Source organism: Aulonocara stuartgranti, assembly GCF_965226115.1.
Source record: "Aulonocara stuartgranti genome assembly, chromosome: 22".
Lineage (NCBI taxonomy): Eukaryota > Metazoa > Chordata > Actinopteri > Cichliformes > Cichlidae > Aulonocara > Aulonocara stuartgranti.
In genome coordinates this window covers 1,532,307-1,548,859 of record NC_138957.1, presented here as the reverse complement: position 1 = coordinate 1,548,859, position 16,553 = coordinate 1,532,307, and the positions used below count along the sequence as shown (strand labels likewise).

The following is a 16,553-nucleotide window of genomic DNA, read 5'->3' as shown; positions in this document are numbered from 1 at the left end:
GTCGTCTTCAGAAAACGACTCTGTCGTCATCCGCAGGAGGAAAAACGCAGCCTCAAAGCAGTGCAAACCCTTGAATAAACCTAGCTTCCAAGCAAACAGAGTTCAGTGAGCTTGCAGTTGTAAGATGTGACATCTGTAAAGGACAGCATGCACTGACTACGGTTTCACTTTGTGACCGGAGATCACATGATTGTGATTTGACTGCAGCTGCGGCTCAAATCTGATTACAACAGACAGAAGCTGCTTTCATCTGAAACTCGATGACTTTGGTGACCATTTGAGTTTCATTCATCTTTGTGTTCGACTGTATTGGCCTAACTGTGGGTGATTCTGTCTTGGTCTGGATTTTCCCAAACCTGGTCTCCATCAGCCCAGTCAAGCTGAAGCACAACACATGCGATCTTTAAATCCACCATACGTATTGAAGCCATTTGTATAGCATGTCGTGTCCCTACCCGAGCGTTTTTACTTTTCTGACTTCAGTTATCTGATGAAAGTACAGCTATGAGAGAATTTCACATTTATTTATGGTGTTTGTGTAGCACTCTGTACACAACCTGGTGCACAACCTGACACTCAGAGAAACAAAAGGCTACAGTTTAAATTGATGATCGTCACAACTTGGTGCATTTTCATCAAGCAAAAGACAAAAGGTTGATTCTTTCAGGACCTCAGTTTAGTTGTTCCAGGAAACTCAAGAGTAAAAATCAGTACCTGCACATGTACTTCAAGCAGAGAAATATGAGAAATACCATCGCTCCATCCCGGTAGCAGTGCTTCTGTCTTTTCAAAAGCAGGTAGAAAAAGTGTCTAGTAGGCTGTTCTGCTCTCAGCTAATGCAGCTAATGCTGCCTGCAGTGGAAGTCGGGACAGTAATGTGCAGAAATTGTAATTATAGAAAGTCATAAAGAGCACTGAGCTGTATCAACTCTGTATCCTTTTCACCATCTGTGGACCTCCTGTCTGATGGCATCAGGTTGTCTCAAACGCCTCCTCTGAAGAGTGCCGAACATGTGACTGTCGAATGAAGACTATGCATTTCCTCGTGCAGCATCGTGTTTTTAAAAAATGTGTGATGTTACTTACACAGCAACATCACACCATAACCCTCCACCATTAATGCTCATTCTAATGGAGACCGCTGCTTAACACAACCTGTTGGTTTCAAGCACATAATGAATTGAAGTGCAGATTGTATACAGGGCCTGACCAAAAGATGTTACCACCACACGTAACCTCAGATTCCAGGCACCTACCACCCAGGGAACAAACACTCAGGTATTCCTGTTTGCATCCAGACCTTTGAGATGGTCCTCAGGAATACCCACACGCGTGTTCAGTGAGTGTTAATCTGACCTCTGCTTGACTTCAGTTTTTATTCATTTCTTTTTAGTTATAATGTGTTGAAGCCTGCATCCTGACCTGTTCATGATAACATTTGCATCCTCCAATCGTTTTATTAACCTTGAAGATATTTCATGCTGACACTTTTTTATCGGCTGTGCAAGTGTCAGGTGTAGCACAGTGACAGTACGTGAGGTTTGATCGGCGTGCAGTGAGAGGATACGTGCTTATGTGAGCAGAGAGCGGCCCTCCATGTTCTTATCAGTCCAATCTCAATCAGGTGGAGTCCTCTTGTTGTGGCTTCAGCTACAGGAAAGTGTGATGCATATGTGGCCTCCTGAGGACAGCTGCTCAAGGACATTCAGCTTCCTGCTTTCTCGTCTTACTGTAGCAAGTTACAGTTTCAGCTGGTCAGGTACAGTAACAGCCAGATAGCGTGCTGCACTGTGCACTGTGGATGTGCTGCTGTGGCTTTGATTCATTTATTTATTATTCATTTTTCAATAAACCGCTGCACTGACAGTTGTTTATCAGACTCAGCATCAGATGTATCGCCCAGTGAAAAGACAAGAGACATTATCTGAATTTTAAAAGCCAAATAGTGAAGTTAACATTCTGTGTGGGTCGTCCTTGTTGGTCTCGTTGGCTGTTAAGCCTCTCACCACAACCCTGTGAGTCATTCTAGCATTAAAAGCTCAAAGGATGAATCATCCTGTCAGTGTAAAACATTTAATCCCTGAGATATTTTAATATAGCAGTACATCTAAGTTTCTTTACATGATAACGATGTAAAAGTTAGCTCATCCCCCAGTTTTGTTAATTAACTGTGAGACCACAAGAATAAAAACATACATTTTATAGTAGATGATGGAAAAACAAAAGCTTGTCTCTCGTCTCAGTGTTTGTCTTTCTCTTCTGTGGTGTCGTGTGGACGGCAAAGTCAGGCAGAGTCTTTATCGTCACAGAAAGCTGTGAAACGTGCAGGATGGATTGGAGTCTTGGCCAAACCAATTCTGGGCCCCGGGCCTTATGTTGGACACCATGATTGTGATGATGTCACATGATCTTTGTTGGCACATGAAGTTGTTGCATGAGTGCAGTTGTTTTAAGTGCTGCATGCATTATAAACACCTATTTTACACAAAGGAGCATCAGTGCAAATAAGAACTGCTACTAAGAGTAACCTTTAGCTGACAAACAGTGAAACAAGGACGTTGCAGCAGAGTTGAACGCCTGGTGTGTGCAGTGTGTTGTTTGTGTGTTGGATGCACACTAACAAAACCTCAGAGGGAAAGAAATGATACCTGGACCCTGAGACGTAACATGAGCATGTAACCACTAGATGTCATCCTGCACAGAGGACGAGAACTGAGAGCTGGCAGCCTGTGCAGTTTCGTTTAATCTAACATTGGGTGATCACTCCTGTACACTTTACGTTTTTAAAATGACGAGCTGTGAGGAAAAGACGCTGTTCAGAGATGTGTGTGAAGCTGCTCTGTTAGATAAAGAATGACTGAGCGTTTGTTTCTGTGTTTGGGTAGGTAGGAACCCAGAGGTCTGATGAGGCTCTGAGGATGACGTCTTTGCCTTGAAGCCCCACCAGTATGTCAGGTAAGGCTCACACTGCCAGCTTCACTCCAAATATGATGGAACCTAAAGAAAAGTCTTATTATTCTCTATTTTTTAGTTGGTGTGAAAGTTGATGTGAAAACTAAAAAAACAGCAAATACTCTGTTTTACTGGTTAATTCTGATCGGGGAAACAACACTGAGCAAAGTACAAGCGCACAGGTTAGCACTGTTGTAACGCGAGTAATCCAACGCCGAGTGCTTTCAGAACACTGTGTTAGACAACAGAAGTAAAGAAACATATGTGACTTGCTACACAGTAACCAGCAGAATGACTTTGTGTCACCACTTCTCACTGAGCCGGTTTGACATCAGGACCTCTGCTTCACAGTTTATTTGTCAGCTGCTCAGCAACGAGGTCAGAAATGAAGTGTGAGGTTTGCTGTGGCACCCAACAGTTTCTGCACATAATCTGACAGCAGTCAGTCATTCAGCCTGGTGTTAAACAACTGAGATAATAAACCATTAACTCCTCAACAGTTCTTTAAAAATCAGTTTTTACTGCAGTTCAGGATCAAATTAGTAGTGTGCAACTCCATTAAGCTAATATTTGCTTTAACATGTACAGTATGACAGAGTTGAGTCCGATGTGCAGATCCAGGACAGACTGCATGATGGTGCTACAAGCTGTGGAAGCAGAGAGGAAGCAAAAGGGAGTCGAGACCTAATAATAAGTTTAAGTGTTTGAATTATGACCATCCTTTTACAAGAAGGGATTTGGAAAGTACAACAAATGAATTTGCACCAATAGGAACTTGATTCGTATCATAGCTGCAGTTAAAACTGCTGCTGCGTTACCATGAAACTCAACTTTTCTAAAACCTATTTTTAAACTGCATTTTCATATTACGATAGCAAAGAAACAGAAACAAGCACATAACAAATGCTAGTGAAGAAGAAATCACCAGATATCAGTATTGGTCTTAGAAATAATCCACTTTTTCCATTTCCTGACCTGTTATTAAATGATTGCTCAGCCAGTTTTTCCCTCGACTGTAGCTGTTGGCTTTAAAAACATGGTCAGGTCTCAATAATCAGCTTGTAAAGATAACCTAACATTTTAACCTGGTAGCTGTAACTGACAGAAGATGCTCACACTCGTAGCAGGGAGGCCCCTTCGAGCAGCAGGACTGATGCAGTGTTTGTTGGCAGAGATCAGTGACCAGTACAAAACCCCGACCACTGCATGTCACACTCTACACTTTGGTTGGACAGTGATAGTCTGCCCTCACCACCAGAGGTCCACGTTGTCTTAGAGTGATAACAATGTTTTAATCAAGGTGATCAGTGTTAAACTGTGAAAAGGTCTCAGCTTGAGCCTGATGGCAAAATCAGCTCTTTTCCACACACACACATATTAACCATTCATTTCTATAACATGGTTCATCCCTGTTCACACACACAGCAGCACCACTTCATTCGGCCAAATCGAAGCATCAAAAAGGCAAAGAAATGTGAAGATGGCAGGACGCTGCACGCAGCCATGCTGCCCTATATTAAACAGCCAAGACAGGATGTAGCTCTGCATTTATTTACTTAACTAGCAAATTGGGCATCAGTGAGGTCAGCGGGGCTGGAATTGGATTTAACCAGCCTGGGCGACCTCAGTGACCTGGCCATCCCTACATAGCCGACAGACTTACACTCACATGTTATCACACTGACAAAATGAACTTAAGCTTTCATTCACCATGTAAGCTCCAAGGGGACAACGACTGCTTTGGTATCTGAGATGCTGTTTTAGTTTTTACATGAACCTGCTGCTCTGTTGGAACAACTTCTGAAAGCTTTTAAGTTCATGTACGAAGCAGAGCAGCATTAGCTTCTCTCTCTCTCAGCTGTTTTATGACAACGTCGCTTGTGTTTTTTAAAGTGCCTCTCCCATCTATTTTAGAGCCAGCAGAAAAATGCTCCCCCCGCTGGAAAGATGAGGCCATTCAAAATGGTAATATTTCTCCTCCCTCTCTACACTGCTGTTTCCTTCTTCTGTCAGCATGGCGCAGCTTTGGATTTGTTAAGGAAAAACTTCGAAAGGGCTTCAAAAACTGGAATTATTTGATTTAAGAACATTTTTGTGTAGATTCAGTTCAAAATAAATCATATCCCAGTCGTTTCAGTTTCACCGATGTTGGGAAGCTGCAGACATCACGTTACAACACGTAGAGTAACTGAACTCAGACGTTTAAACATCAGCTCATTTAGAGTTTGCTTTCAAAAAGTGGGACATTCACTTATTGTAATAATAATAACAATAATAATAAAGAGGAAAGAGGTTCAAAATGTATAAGTAAGTAAAGCTTTATTTGCACCTTTAACCCTTTAGAGCCGGTCGGAGCGGGCATGCTCCATTTTGTGTAACTATTTTTAAATCCCAGTAGCTCTGCAACCGTGTAAGCTAGCGCAATAATTTTTTTTGCATATGAAACCGGAGGAGTTGTACTTACATCTGATGCCATCAGCTTGTCCTAAGTCACAGTTTCCTTCCACATAAAGCTTTGCAAAAATTGCATAAAAAGCACTTGCAGCAACAAAAACATAATATTCCAGAAACACGCTTTGCCGATCCGATCAGCTGTTCATAACACTTCATACTTGGAATAGACGTCAGCGCGAACATTCGCACGTCCGCCATTACCTGCCCGAAACCGGAAGTGACGTCATTTTCGTGGAAATGTAGTTTTTTACCATCAGGGCCTCATGAGCCTATGCTGGTCTTTTTAAAAGTTATGTTTGACTTCATGACTTTCTGTGTCGTTTCTGGGATGCTGAGGACTCATGTTGCACTGCTGGAAATAGTTTATTTTGATGCACATGCTGCTTTTTTGCAAATTTGCAGTATAATATTTATTTCCGTTTTTCCTGCAGTGTATAAAAATTGGTGTATTTCAAAAATAGAACTATGAAGACACTCAAAATAAATTTCCTGTGGTGGGAAACTATTTTGTGCAACTTTTTTGTATTTACAGTTTTGAGGGATGAGCCTCTTAAATTTCTCTAACTAGAAATATATGTTAAAAAAACAAAAACAATTTTCAATTTTTTGGTAGTTTATTGCACTTTTTTGCAATTTATGTAATTACTATGGACTTAATGCATACATATTATTAAAATCTGGGCTATAACAGTTGTATTGATGTATAGCAACTTGAAATGCTCCCAAAAATGGCTCCACAGCCTGTAAAAATATGATATAAGCTCTGGCGGACTTGGTTCTGTGGTAGGTCTTAAAGGGTTAACCAGAACCCTGAAAACAAAGGTCAGTCGAACACAAGTCTAAAAAGCTGACTCTCAGCTGTGTGGGAGAGCCCACAGAGGGAGAGATTCTGGGGTCACTGTTACTCCTTCATTTTCAGCGTAATGCACAGCCCTGATCACATGACCCAGGGACCTGCTGAGCACATACTCAGATGTGTGCAGGTTCTTTTCCATGCAGAGCTCTAAAAGTGATATGTGAGGACGAAGAAGCCTCGCCGCAGCATGCTGGAGACATTTGGCTTAGACTAGTGAACAGTGAATTACAGTGTTGAAATATATGCACCAATAACAGTTTACAGTTCAGAGTGTGACACTGTGGGATTAACTTGGCAATATTTCTTAAGTGGTTTAAAAACAAGAGTGAAGCAGAGATTTGACACGAGCATCAATGTAAAAGTGTGAAGTTACCCGGAGACAGAGGGTTTAGCAGACGTATGCAAGGGGACCAAAGGTTTCTATTACCTTAGACACAAATCTGTCAGGAGCACAAACTTCTGTCGGAGAAAGCTGTCTGCCATCCAAGCTTTAATAGAGTCTAAGCAGCTATGCAGGATCTGTAGCTTGGAATCATCTTGGGGCTTAAGGAGTGATAAGAAATGTCCTTAAAAGGTGACAGGGTTGCATAAGTGCACATAGCAAACCTATAAAGATCCCATAATTATTATTATATTCAGAAGGAGCTTTCCTTCCTGAGACAGTGCTGACCACATTCTGCACATATACCAACACCGTGGTTCCACAGCACTGCAGCCCTGTCACCCACTGAAAGCTGAAGCTTCAACTCAACTGCTGCACAGATGAAATGCTGTGTCAGCAACTATGAGAACACATTTGGCTCTTAAAGTGTCTCCTTACAGAATGCTGTTCAATAAGTGATAAGGTGTGTGTGTGTGTGTGTGTGTGTGTGTGTGTGTGTGTGTGTTGTTCACATATCAGGAAGTAATCCAAATCATCAGGTCATTAGCAGCTCCTAAAATCAAAAACCTCAGATGATAACAACACATGACCTATTATAATCACATGACCTATTATAATCACATGACCTATTATAATCACATGACCTATTATAATCACATGACCTATTATAATCACATGACCTATTATTATTATTATTTCTTTAATAGAAATGAAGGAAACCAGCAAAAGCCATGTGTGAAAAATAAAGTCTGCAGGAATCATTTTCTGTATGAAAGCATTTCAGTCAGGTTCAGACGTTGCCACGGCAACACATTGATTTTCCCTTTCATAAGTAATTGTGTTATAGATTTGATGGTGAGTTCACTGCAATCATTCTTACCCACACTAAACGCCTGTTGCATTTATGGGACGTGGATACCAGCCTGGTTTGGTGCACCGTGCGCCTATGACTACGACTCTCATTACACTCTGATACTGATACAACCTTACAAGTGAAAGAGGTCTTTGTTCTTTTTAAAATTACACTTTAAACATGTTTGTAATAAAGCTACAGGTAAGTGGGTGTTGTTTTGTATAAGAGTGCATGACGAAATATTCATTGAATATATTCAAACTGTTGCAGTTTAACACGCCTACATGGAACTTCTTTCCTTTTCATCCCCTCAGATCACCATCGTCTGCTCGCAGACCACCACAAGTCTTAAAAAAATTAAAAATTTAAAAAATGTACAAAAAAAGAAGAATATAATATATCCATCCATTCGCTTCCGCTTATCCTTTTCCGGGTCGCGGGGGGGCGCTGGAGCCTATCCCAGCTGTCATAGGGAGAGAGGCGGGGTCCACCCTGGACAGGTCGCCAGTCTGTCGCAGGGCCAACACAAGGACAGCATATATATATATATATATATATATATATATATATATATATATATATATATATATATATATATATATATATATATATATATGTATATATATATATATATATATATATATGTATATATATATGTATATATATATATATATATATATATATATATATATATATATATATATATATATATATATATATGTATATATATATATATATATATGTATATATATATATATATATATATGTATATATATATATATATATGTATGTATATATATATATATATGTATATATGTATATATATATGTATATATATATATATATATACATATATATATATATATATATATGTATATGTAGTATATACATATATATATATACATATATATATATATATGTATATATGTATATATATATATATATATATATGTATATGTAGTATATACATTGGGTGAATGTGCAGTAGTAGCAGCAAGCAGGTGAATTCTGTACATTAATATGAATAGACATCTGACTATTTTACAGGATAGACAATATAAACATATTTAAACATTAAATATCACACAAGCACCTCATAAAACCTGCGACACGGCGTAACTCTGCTCATAACCGTAGCACGTCGCAGCAGTGTGCTCACGTGATAGAGCGGCTGTGTGTTTGTAGCCTCGCTACCAAACCGGCATTTCATCTCTGAGGAAGTGATCCCAGAGAGAAGTAAAGCAAGTGTGTAAGTTCATCTCTGAATGTTTGTAAAGCATTCCAGCGTTAAGCTTAACAACCGATATATGGAGCGACTGCCTCTCTCTCTCCTGCTGCTACTTCAGTCATGAAACTGATCAATGATCAGCTGATCGTCTCTCTTCTTTGTTTTTGCGCCAGAAAGAGGAAACCAGCGGCTGAACAACAGCAGCACGTTTAAGCTTGACTGTTGTTAGAATTTATTTAATATTACTTTCTACACCAGGATCTTTTTCTACACAGCTGACGTAACTGTGCAGGGGCGGATCTAGCAAAGTTTAGCCGGGGGGCTGATAGGGCATGAACAGGGAAAGGGCACAAAGACAGACTTTTCTTTCTTATTCTCATTTACAATGTCGAGCTTTTAATAAATAATTATCTGAATCTGACACCCAAAGTTTTAATTTGATGTAAATGTATAGAAGTCCATTACTGTATATAGTAACTGTTAAGTCTAATATACCCTAGTAAGCTGTAGTACTTTTTCCTTTGGGAACCATCTGTGCAGTCTGCAGTTCTGTTTGAAGAAAGATGTTGAATCTGTTTAATTATCTTGAAAAATAATTGATTTCTGTGCATTTTTTTTTTTCATGTGCATTAAATTAAAGTTGATTAAGCATCATGAGGTGGAGGGCGGGGGGTGGTTCCCTATTTATTTTTTTGCTGGGAGTTTGCAGCCCTGTTAGTTAGGTTGTTTAATATTTTGGTAAGTACTCTTTAAAATACCAGAGTAGGGAGGATGTTGCAGGTTTACGTTTATTAGATTGATCAGTTTTGCTGAACTATGAAATATTTTGGGTGCAGTGTGTTTTTTACATACAGGTATAACAGAATAGCTTTAGTGTTGTTGTTTAGTTAAACTCGAGTATAAACTTATACAAAATCCTTTGAAATTCACAGATCTGACTAAAGGTAGATGTTTCTTTCTGTAGGTACTGTGGACACAACAGAAAACAGCAGCCATGCTTTGGCTCACTCAATTAATCAAAAAAAATCTATATACATATATATTAGGAGTGCAACGATATCGTATCGATATTGAACCGTTCGATACAGTGCTTTCGGTTCGGTACGCATATGTATCGAACAATACAACATTTGTAATTTATTTTATCAACTTTCCTTCTGACGATGCTGTCTGTGTTGAGCGCTCAGTGAATCTGCGTTCGACTACTCCGCCTAGGCTGCACTGTCGAGCACAGATCCACTGAGCCCAGCCGGACACGGCTGTAAGAACAGCATTTTTTGTCTCGCCTGGAAAACCTTTTTTGGACTTTGCTGGTGATCTGCACTCGATCCCTCATAACAGGATCAGGTTGTACAATATAAACACAACCCTACAAGTTTGTCTAAATTCTGCCAATTCGTGTTCATAAACAAGGTGATATTTCTTTAACAATATGATGATTCATTCAGCAAATGTTTGCAGTTCTGGGCGTGTTGGGCGTCTAATCCTTGTGGAGTTGTGTAGAGAAGGCAATGACAGTATTTATAATGAGAAAAAAGGAAGAGCAGGATTCAAAACAAGTTCACCCACCTTATCCTAAAGTGCAGGATAATCCTCTCCAACTTTAACCTTTACTGAGGGTAGCCTTCTGTTGTTCCCCTCAGCTTACCCTGAACTTTAAGGGAAAGGTTAACCAACTAATGTGGCCTCCTCAGGTAACAAAGAGTAGCCAGGGACAACTGGCACTGGAGATCATGTTAACTGAGGGCCCCTGGATAAAATTGTTAATGACCAGCTTTGAACCCCCGAGTCCTCAAACGATCAAGGGAGGGAATGTACAAAAGCCCGCCGCGAGGCCAGTGTGGTAAAGAGCCACTGGGAGCGAAGTTGTCTTGAGGTGCACGGCACGGAAAGTTGGCGTTTTTGGTCAAAGGCCTCGCTGGTTACTTCAGCTGTTGGCAGGATATCCTCGAGTCATCCATTAGAGACCATGCTGGATCGTATTTGTACATTTGTATTTTTTACATAGGGGAGGAAAAAAGAGACAGCTGGCATTTATGTGACCACCCCGGGTAAGTAGGAAAATTCATAGAGGCTCGTAATTTACTGTAGATTTTCCTTTTTTAGTACTTGTTGTTTTCCAGATACTAAAAGTGATACACCGGGCATCTGAGTATATTGCATTTTACCATATTAACATCCTCTATTTTAATATTTTAATTTTAATAAAGACATAAGTGCTTTCAGATCTGCTACACTTGCTAGATTGTCTTCTCAAAGCTCAGTGACAAAAGTATATATTTAAAGAAATATATATATAAATATCTTAATAAATGATATTTATGTGAGTCATATGCAAATATCAAGGTTATTTTCTATTTATGCTGTTTTAATACTGCATTTAAACAGCTTTTCAGCATCTAATAAAGCTTCACTTTATGTGACAAAGACGAAGAAGACAAAGAATTGGAGATTAAAAAATGTGACAAATGAACTAAATTCGTCACTAAAAGTCCAAAACGTGGCATAGAAAAAAGCGTAGACAGTCACACCATCCACTCAGACAACAGATTGTTTCATTATTGACAGGCGTTAAACTCTGTCTGACAAATGCTTAACAGTTGTTAAGAAACGACAAACAAGATTAGTTCAGGACCAGGACATCACCTCATCAAAAAGTTAAACTGGTATCAAGCCCTCTTTGCAAGAAGATTTGCCTCATAGGACCAGCCTCTTACCAGCTGTTGCATGTTGATCACATCTACTGGTCACACACTCACACTTATTACATTAATGGAGTTGCTAATCCCACGATAAGCCTTTTTAACTGTTCTCCCAGGCAGATCAATCAAACGCTGACACTGAAACGTATTTTTAACAGAACAAGTCAAAATGTTCAATCTTATTACACAGTCACTACTCTTTGTTTAAGTAGATAAAGCAGCTTTATAACTCACCTCCACGACAGGTATTTTTAGCTATATACTATTATTACTTATCACTTGTCTTTAAAGCCTTATTGTTGTTGTTTTTATTACTGATCTTCAGCTGATCTCAGGAGTTTTCCAACTTGCATTTTAATAAGAAATCTTTGAGTCTTACAAGTACAGCAAAGCATGTTTGACAGCAGCCTGTATTTAACGGTAACTGTTCTATCTGTTGTTCCTGTCTTTAATGAAGAACCAATTAACAATTAGAGAGCTTTCCATAAATAAACAACAATCAAGGTCAAGGTTGTCTGTTAAAAACATTCAGTCACAGAGAGGCAGACATCCAGAAGACTTTTAGAGAAAGAGGAAAATGGTAATGAGGAAAGTTTATTAATAACACAGTAGATCGTTTTCTTTTAGCACAGCAACAAAGCTTTCTCGTATTTCCCCATGAACTCTTTACTCATGCTGGTCTACACTAGCCAGCTTCTGTCTATAAACACACACATGTAGATGCTACAGTATATGAGGATTATTGTATGTAATGAGTTCCCTTTTTTGTACAAACTTTGTGAGTCCTGCACAAGGCATAGAAAAGTGGTTCTCTACTCCCACCACCACGTTTCAGATTAAAATGTAATAACTTTGGACATCTGTTAGTTTACCACCGTACCACCCTGAGCTTGTCTGGTTTCAGGAGCTAAGCTAGGGGTGGGTTTTTATAATCGATTTATCGATTAAAATCGATTCTAGCTTGGATAACGTAAAATCGATTCATTAAAATCCTGAATCGATTTTTTAATATTAATTTATTTTGCCCGAAATGCCAGAATCTCAGGTGAAAGATCACAAAATTTCAACAACCACCAAACAGCTAAGACAGTAAATGAGAGCAGGTGCACGGCTTCTGCACAAAGACGTAAACACACAGCGCCGACGGATCAGGATCAGTTAGATGTCGCTTTTCTCAGCTGACGGTCGGGGCTGAAAGCCGACAGCTCGCTGATTCTGATCCGCGGGTCCGTGCTGTGTGTTTACGCCCTTTTTGCGCTGATCATATGGCTGTTAGTTTTATCTCTCTCCAAACAATATTGACCGAACCAGCAGCAAAAGAAGATCCAAACCACGCTTCACATAAACATCGTCATGAATTCACTCTGACTTTTACTGACTTTTCAGGATAAAAATCACACTTCATGCACAGCTCTCTCTCTCTCTCTCTCTCTCTCTCTTTTCTGCATTATTCGCTTGCTTGTTACACACAAGTCTACCGTTGTTTACAGCGCTGTCGGCCGACGTTTTTTTTTCCCTTTTACTTACTTCCGAAAAGTAAACCTAATTTCTGCTGTTCAATATTGAACAATTTTAAACTTTTTAAAATTAAGCAAAATGCAAAACGCTTAGCCGTGTCTCTAATAAAACCGCTGTAACTTCAGAGGTGATGTTCATATGTTGATTAATGGTTTTCTTTCGTTTTTGATGTACTGCAGAATATTTTTATAAAATCCCAGAACAGGAAAATCTCCTTCATGTTTTTCTGTGTTTTATCTTCAGCTACTTTGACACAAAGGTATCTGCTGTGATGCTCACACCTTTGATAAAGTCTTGCGTGTGTCAGCTTCCTTTTAATAGATACAAAAATATGTAAATGTACTGATCTGAATTATAATATTTCTGACTGTCAAAATTTCCCAGAATCGAATCGAATCAAATCGAATTAAATCGAATCGTGGATCGAATCGATTCGGGACCTTGTGAATCGGAATTGAATCGATTCTAGAAATCAGTGACGATACCCAGCCCTAAGCTAAGCGGGGTCGGGACTGGTTAGTACTTGGATGGGAGACGTCTGTTACACATATTTATGTCTTGTGTGTCAGATGTATATTATTATTTCTTACCTATTTGATTAAATATAAAATTAAGTGTGAAATTTGGTACACGGTGTGGTAGTTCTTCAAGAAGGGGGATCGGAGAAAGTCTACCAGCTTTAGGGGATCGTGCTTCTCAGCCTCCCTGGGACTATGTCAGGGTACTGGAGACGAGTATCCACCTGGTACTCAAACCTCAGATTCTGGAGAAGCAGTTTTTGTCTCGGTCACAGAAACTGAGACCAGCTCTTCATCCTGTCAAGGATATTTAAGCGTGGGTGGGAGCAATGTTCCCTCTAATGTTTCACGTGTCTGAGCGAACACAAACTCCCTGAGCGTCCCCTTGGACCACTGTGAGCAACAGCAGACGTGTGCACTGTGGTCACGCCAGCATCCAATCCATCCAAGTTACATGTTTATTAAAGTAATCAAATTACAGCATTTATGTTAGACTACTTTTAATTAACTGCTTCAGCCCACTTACAATGAATACATGTTTATTAAAGTAATCAAATTACAGCATTTATGTTAGACTACTTTTAATTAACTGCTTCAGCCCACTTACAATGAAAATTATAAAAATCGTGTTCCTGTCCTGTGCAGCATGTTAACACTATTGGAAGGAAAAATAACTTCAACTCCAATTTTGAAAACACAACTTTCTTTCTTTTTTTTTTTATATAAAGCTCTGACTTGTATTCTGAGTCTGTGGTCTGGGAGAGAGTCTGTAACTCTGTCTGCAAAATACAGTAAATAATGACCAATGTTGGGTAACTAATTATATAGTTACTTCTGCAAAAAAGTTACTGAGGCGTTTTTTAAACAAACATTTCAAACTATTCACAGAACAATCAGCTGTTCTGCATCAAATCTGATGCCACACAAATTATTTGTGCCGCTCCAAAAATAATTTGTGTCCACTATGAGATGAAGGAGAACAACAGCCTGATACCTGCAGGCCTGACAGCAGCAGATGTGTCACTGCTGTAACACCTGTAACACTCAGCAGGCGCCTCATTGTTCTGACACACAACACAACTATTGACTACACTACACACTAACTACACACTAACTACACACTGACTACACACTAACTACACACTAACTACACACTGACTACACACTAACTACACACTAACTACACACTAACTACACACTAACTATACACTAACTACACACTAACTACACACTAACTACCCACTAACTACACACTAACTATACACTAACTACACACTAACTACACACTAACTACACACTAATTACACACTAACTACACACTAACTACACACTGACTACACACTAACTACACACTAACTACCCACTAACTACACACTAACTATACACTAACTACACACTAACTACACACTAATTACACACTAACTACACACTGACTACACACTGACTACACACTAACTACACACTGACTACACACTAACTACACACTGACTACACACTAACTACACACTAACTACCCACTAACTACACACTAACTACACACTAACTACACACTAATTACACACTAACTACACACTAACTACACACTAATTACACACTAACTACACACTAACTACACACTAACTACACACTAACTACACACTAACTATACACTAACTATACACTAACTACACACTGACTACACACTAATTACACACTAACTACACACTAACTACACACTAACTACACACTAACTACACACTAACTACACACTGACTACACACTAACTATACACTAACTACACACTAACTACACACTAATTACACACTAACTATACACTAACTACACACTAATTACACACTAACTACACACTAACTACACACTGACTACACACTAACTATACACTAACTACACACTAACTACACACTAACTACACAAGATTTGTGCTAAACGTCTCAAATCTCTCACATCTCAAACACGCCGTCACTCCTAAAACTTCCCCCGTCCTAAACAACTAAAGGCCATGTTGCCATATCATTCTTTGATTGGTCCACATGGTACATTTTTCCACCAATAGGAAAGGCTGGGAGTTTTGGTGTTTTTGCTCACAGGCTTTCGAGCGTTTTCCTTATAAAACGCAGTTTTTACCGTTTCTTCCTGCAGTAAATATAAACAACGACAGTATTCAGGAAGAAAACCAAACATTGCAGATATTTTATCATAACTCTGGCTTTACGTGGCCGATCAACACAATTTAAAAACTGGTATAAAGTCCACACTTTGTCCGTCAGTTGTTCCGTCTGTCCTGCTCACATCTCCAATGGTTGTACACGTTGTCATTAACGTGGCTTCACTCCACATCAGCCGCTTTGCTAAAACACCGGCACATAAGGACGCTGTCATAGCCTGTCAGCCACGTTGATTAGCTGCGTATATACGAATGTGAATCACATCATTGGCTGGACTTTGGGATAAGGTGGCATCGTTCTGATCCCATACGGGAGCAGCCAGTCACTGACTCACACTGCAAACAGAATTGTTAAAGTTTTAATTTTAATTTCAATTCAGGTTAGTTTTTTTTTTTTTTTTGTGCGCAACACAGATTTGCACAACATTGGATGGGAGTAGTAGTAGTACTAGTACCATTCAACCACATCCCTTAAGTTATTGTGCAGGGCGGGTGCTTTGGGAGTATGGGATATCATGCTCGTTGTTGCAAGCTATTTGTCCCTGCAACACCAGAGCTGGTCTGCATTGGTCTGACTGTTTCTTGGTGGGTGTTGGACTCTCCCAGGGCTGCTCGTTGACACCAATGCTCTGCATCATTTTTATGAACAGAATTGTAAGCACAGTCATGGGGCACATAGTGTCTGGTTCAGTTTTAGCTCTGGCAGATGACGTGGTTTTGTTGTTTCATGGAGTAATGACTGCCAGCTTGTACTGGAGTGGTTTGTGGCTGGATTGAGCTGTGCTCACCCACAGAGACAGGGTGTAGAGTCCAGATATTTGGGGTAGAGCCCGTGCTCTTCTGTGTCGACAGGAGGCAGTTGGGATGGGATGATGACCAGGGGCACCTCCTCTGTGGGGCGGTCCAGTAATGTCCCACCAGGCGGA

General features: G+C 39.6%; 1 protein-coding gene across 2 annotated transcripts in view; it reads left to right on the top strand.

Annotated features, from left to right (window-relative positions):
- The window catches only part of thrb (thyroid hormone receptor beta), a 116,458-nt gene that overhangs the window by 85,842 nt on the left and 14,063 nt on the right, over positions 1-16,553 (top strand). For both annotated transcript variants that reach the window (XM_082521596.1, XM_082521595.1), the window contains exons 3-4: positions 2,886-2,955; positions 4,867-4,917. In XM_082521596.1, the coding sequence (XP_082377722.1) occupies positions 2,949-2,955; positions 4,867-4,917 (58 nt within the window). In that variant the 5' untranslated portion in view covers positions 2,886-2,948. The remainder of the gene's footprint in view (positions 1-2,885; positions 2,956-4,866; positions 4,918-16,553) is intronic.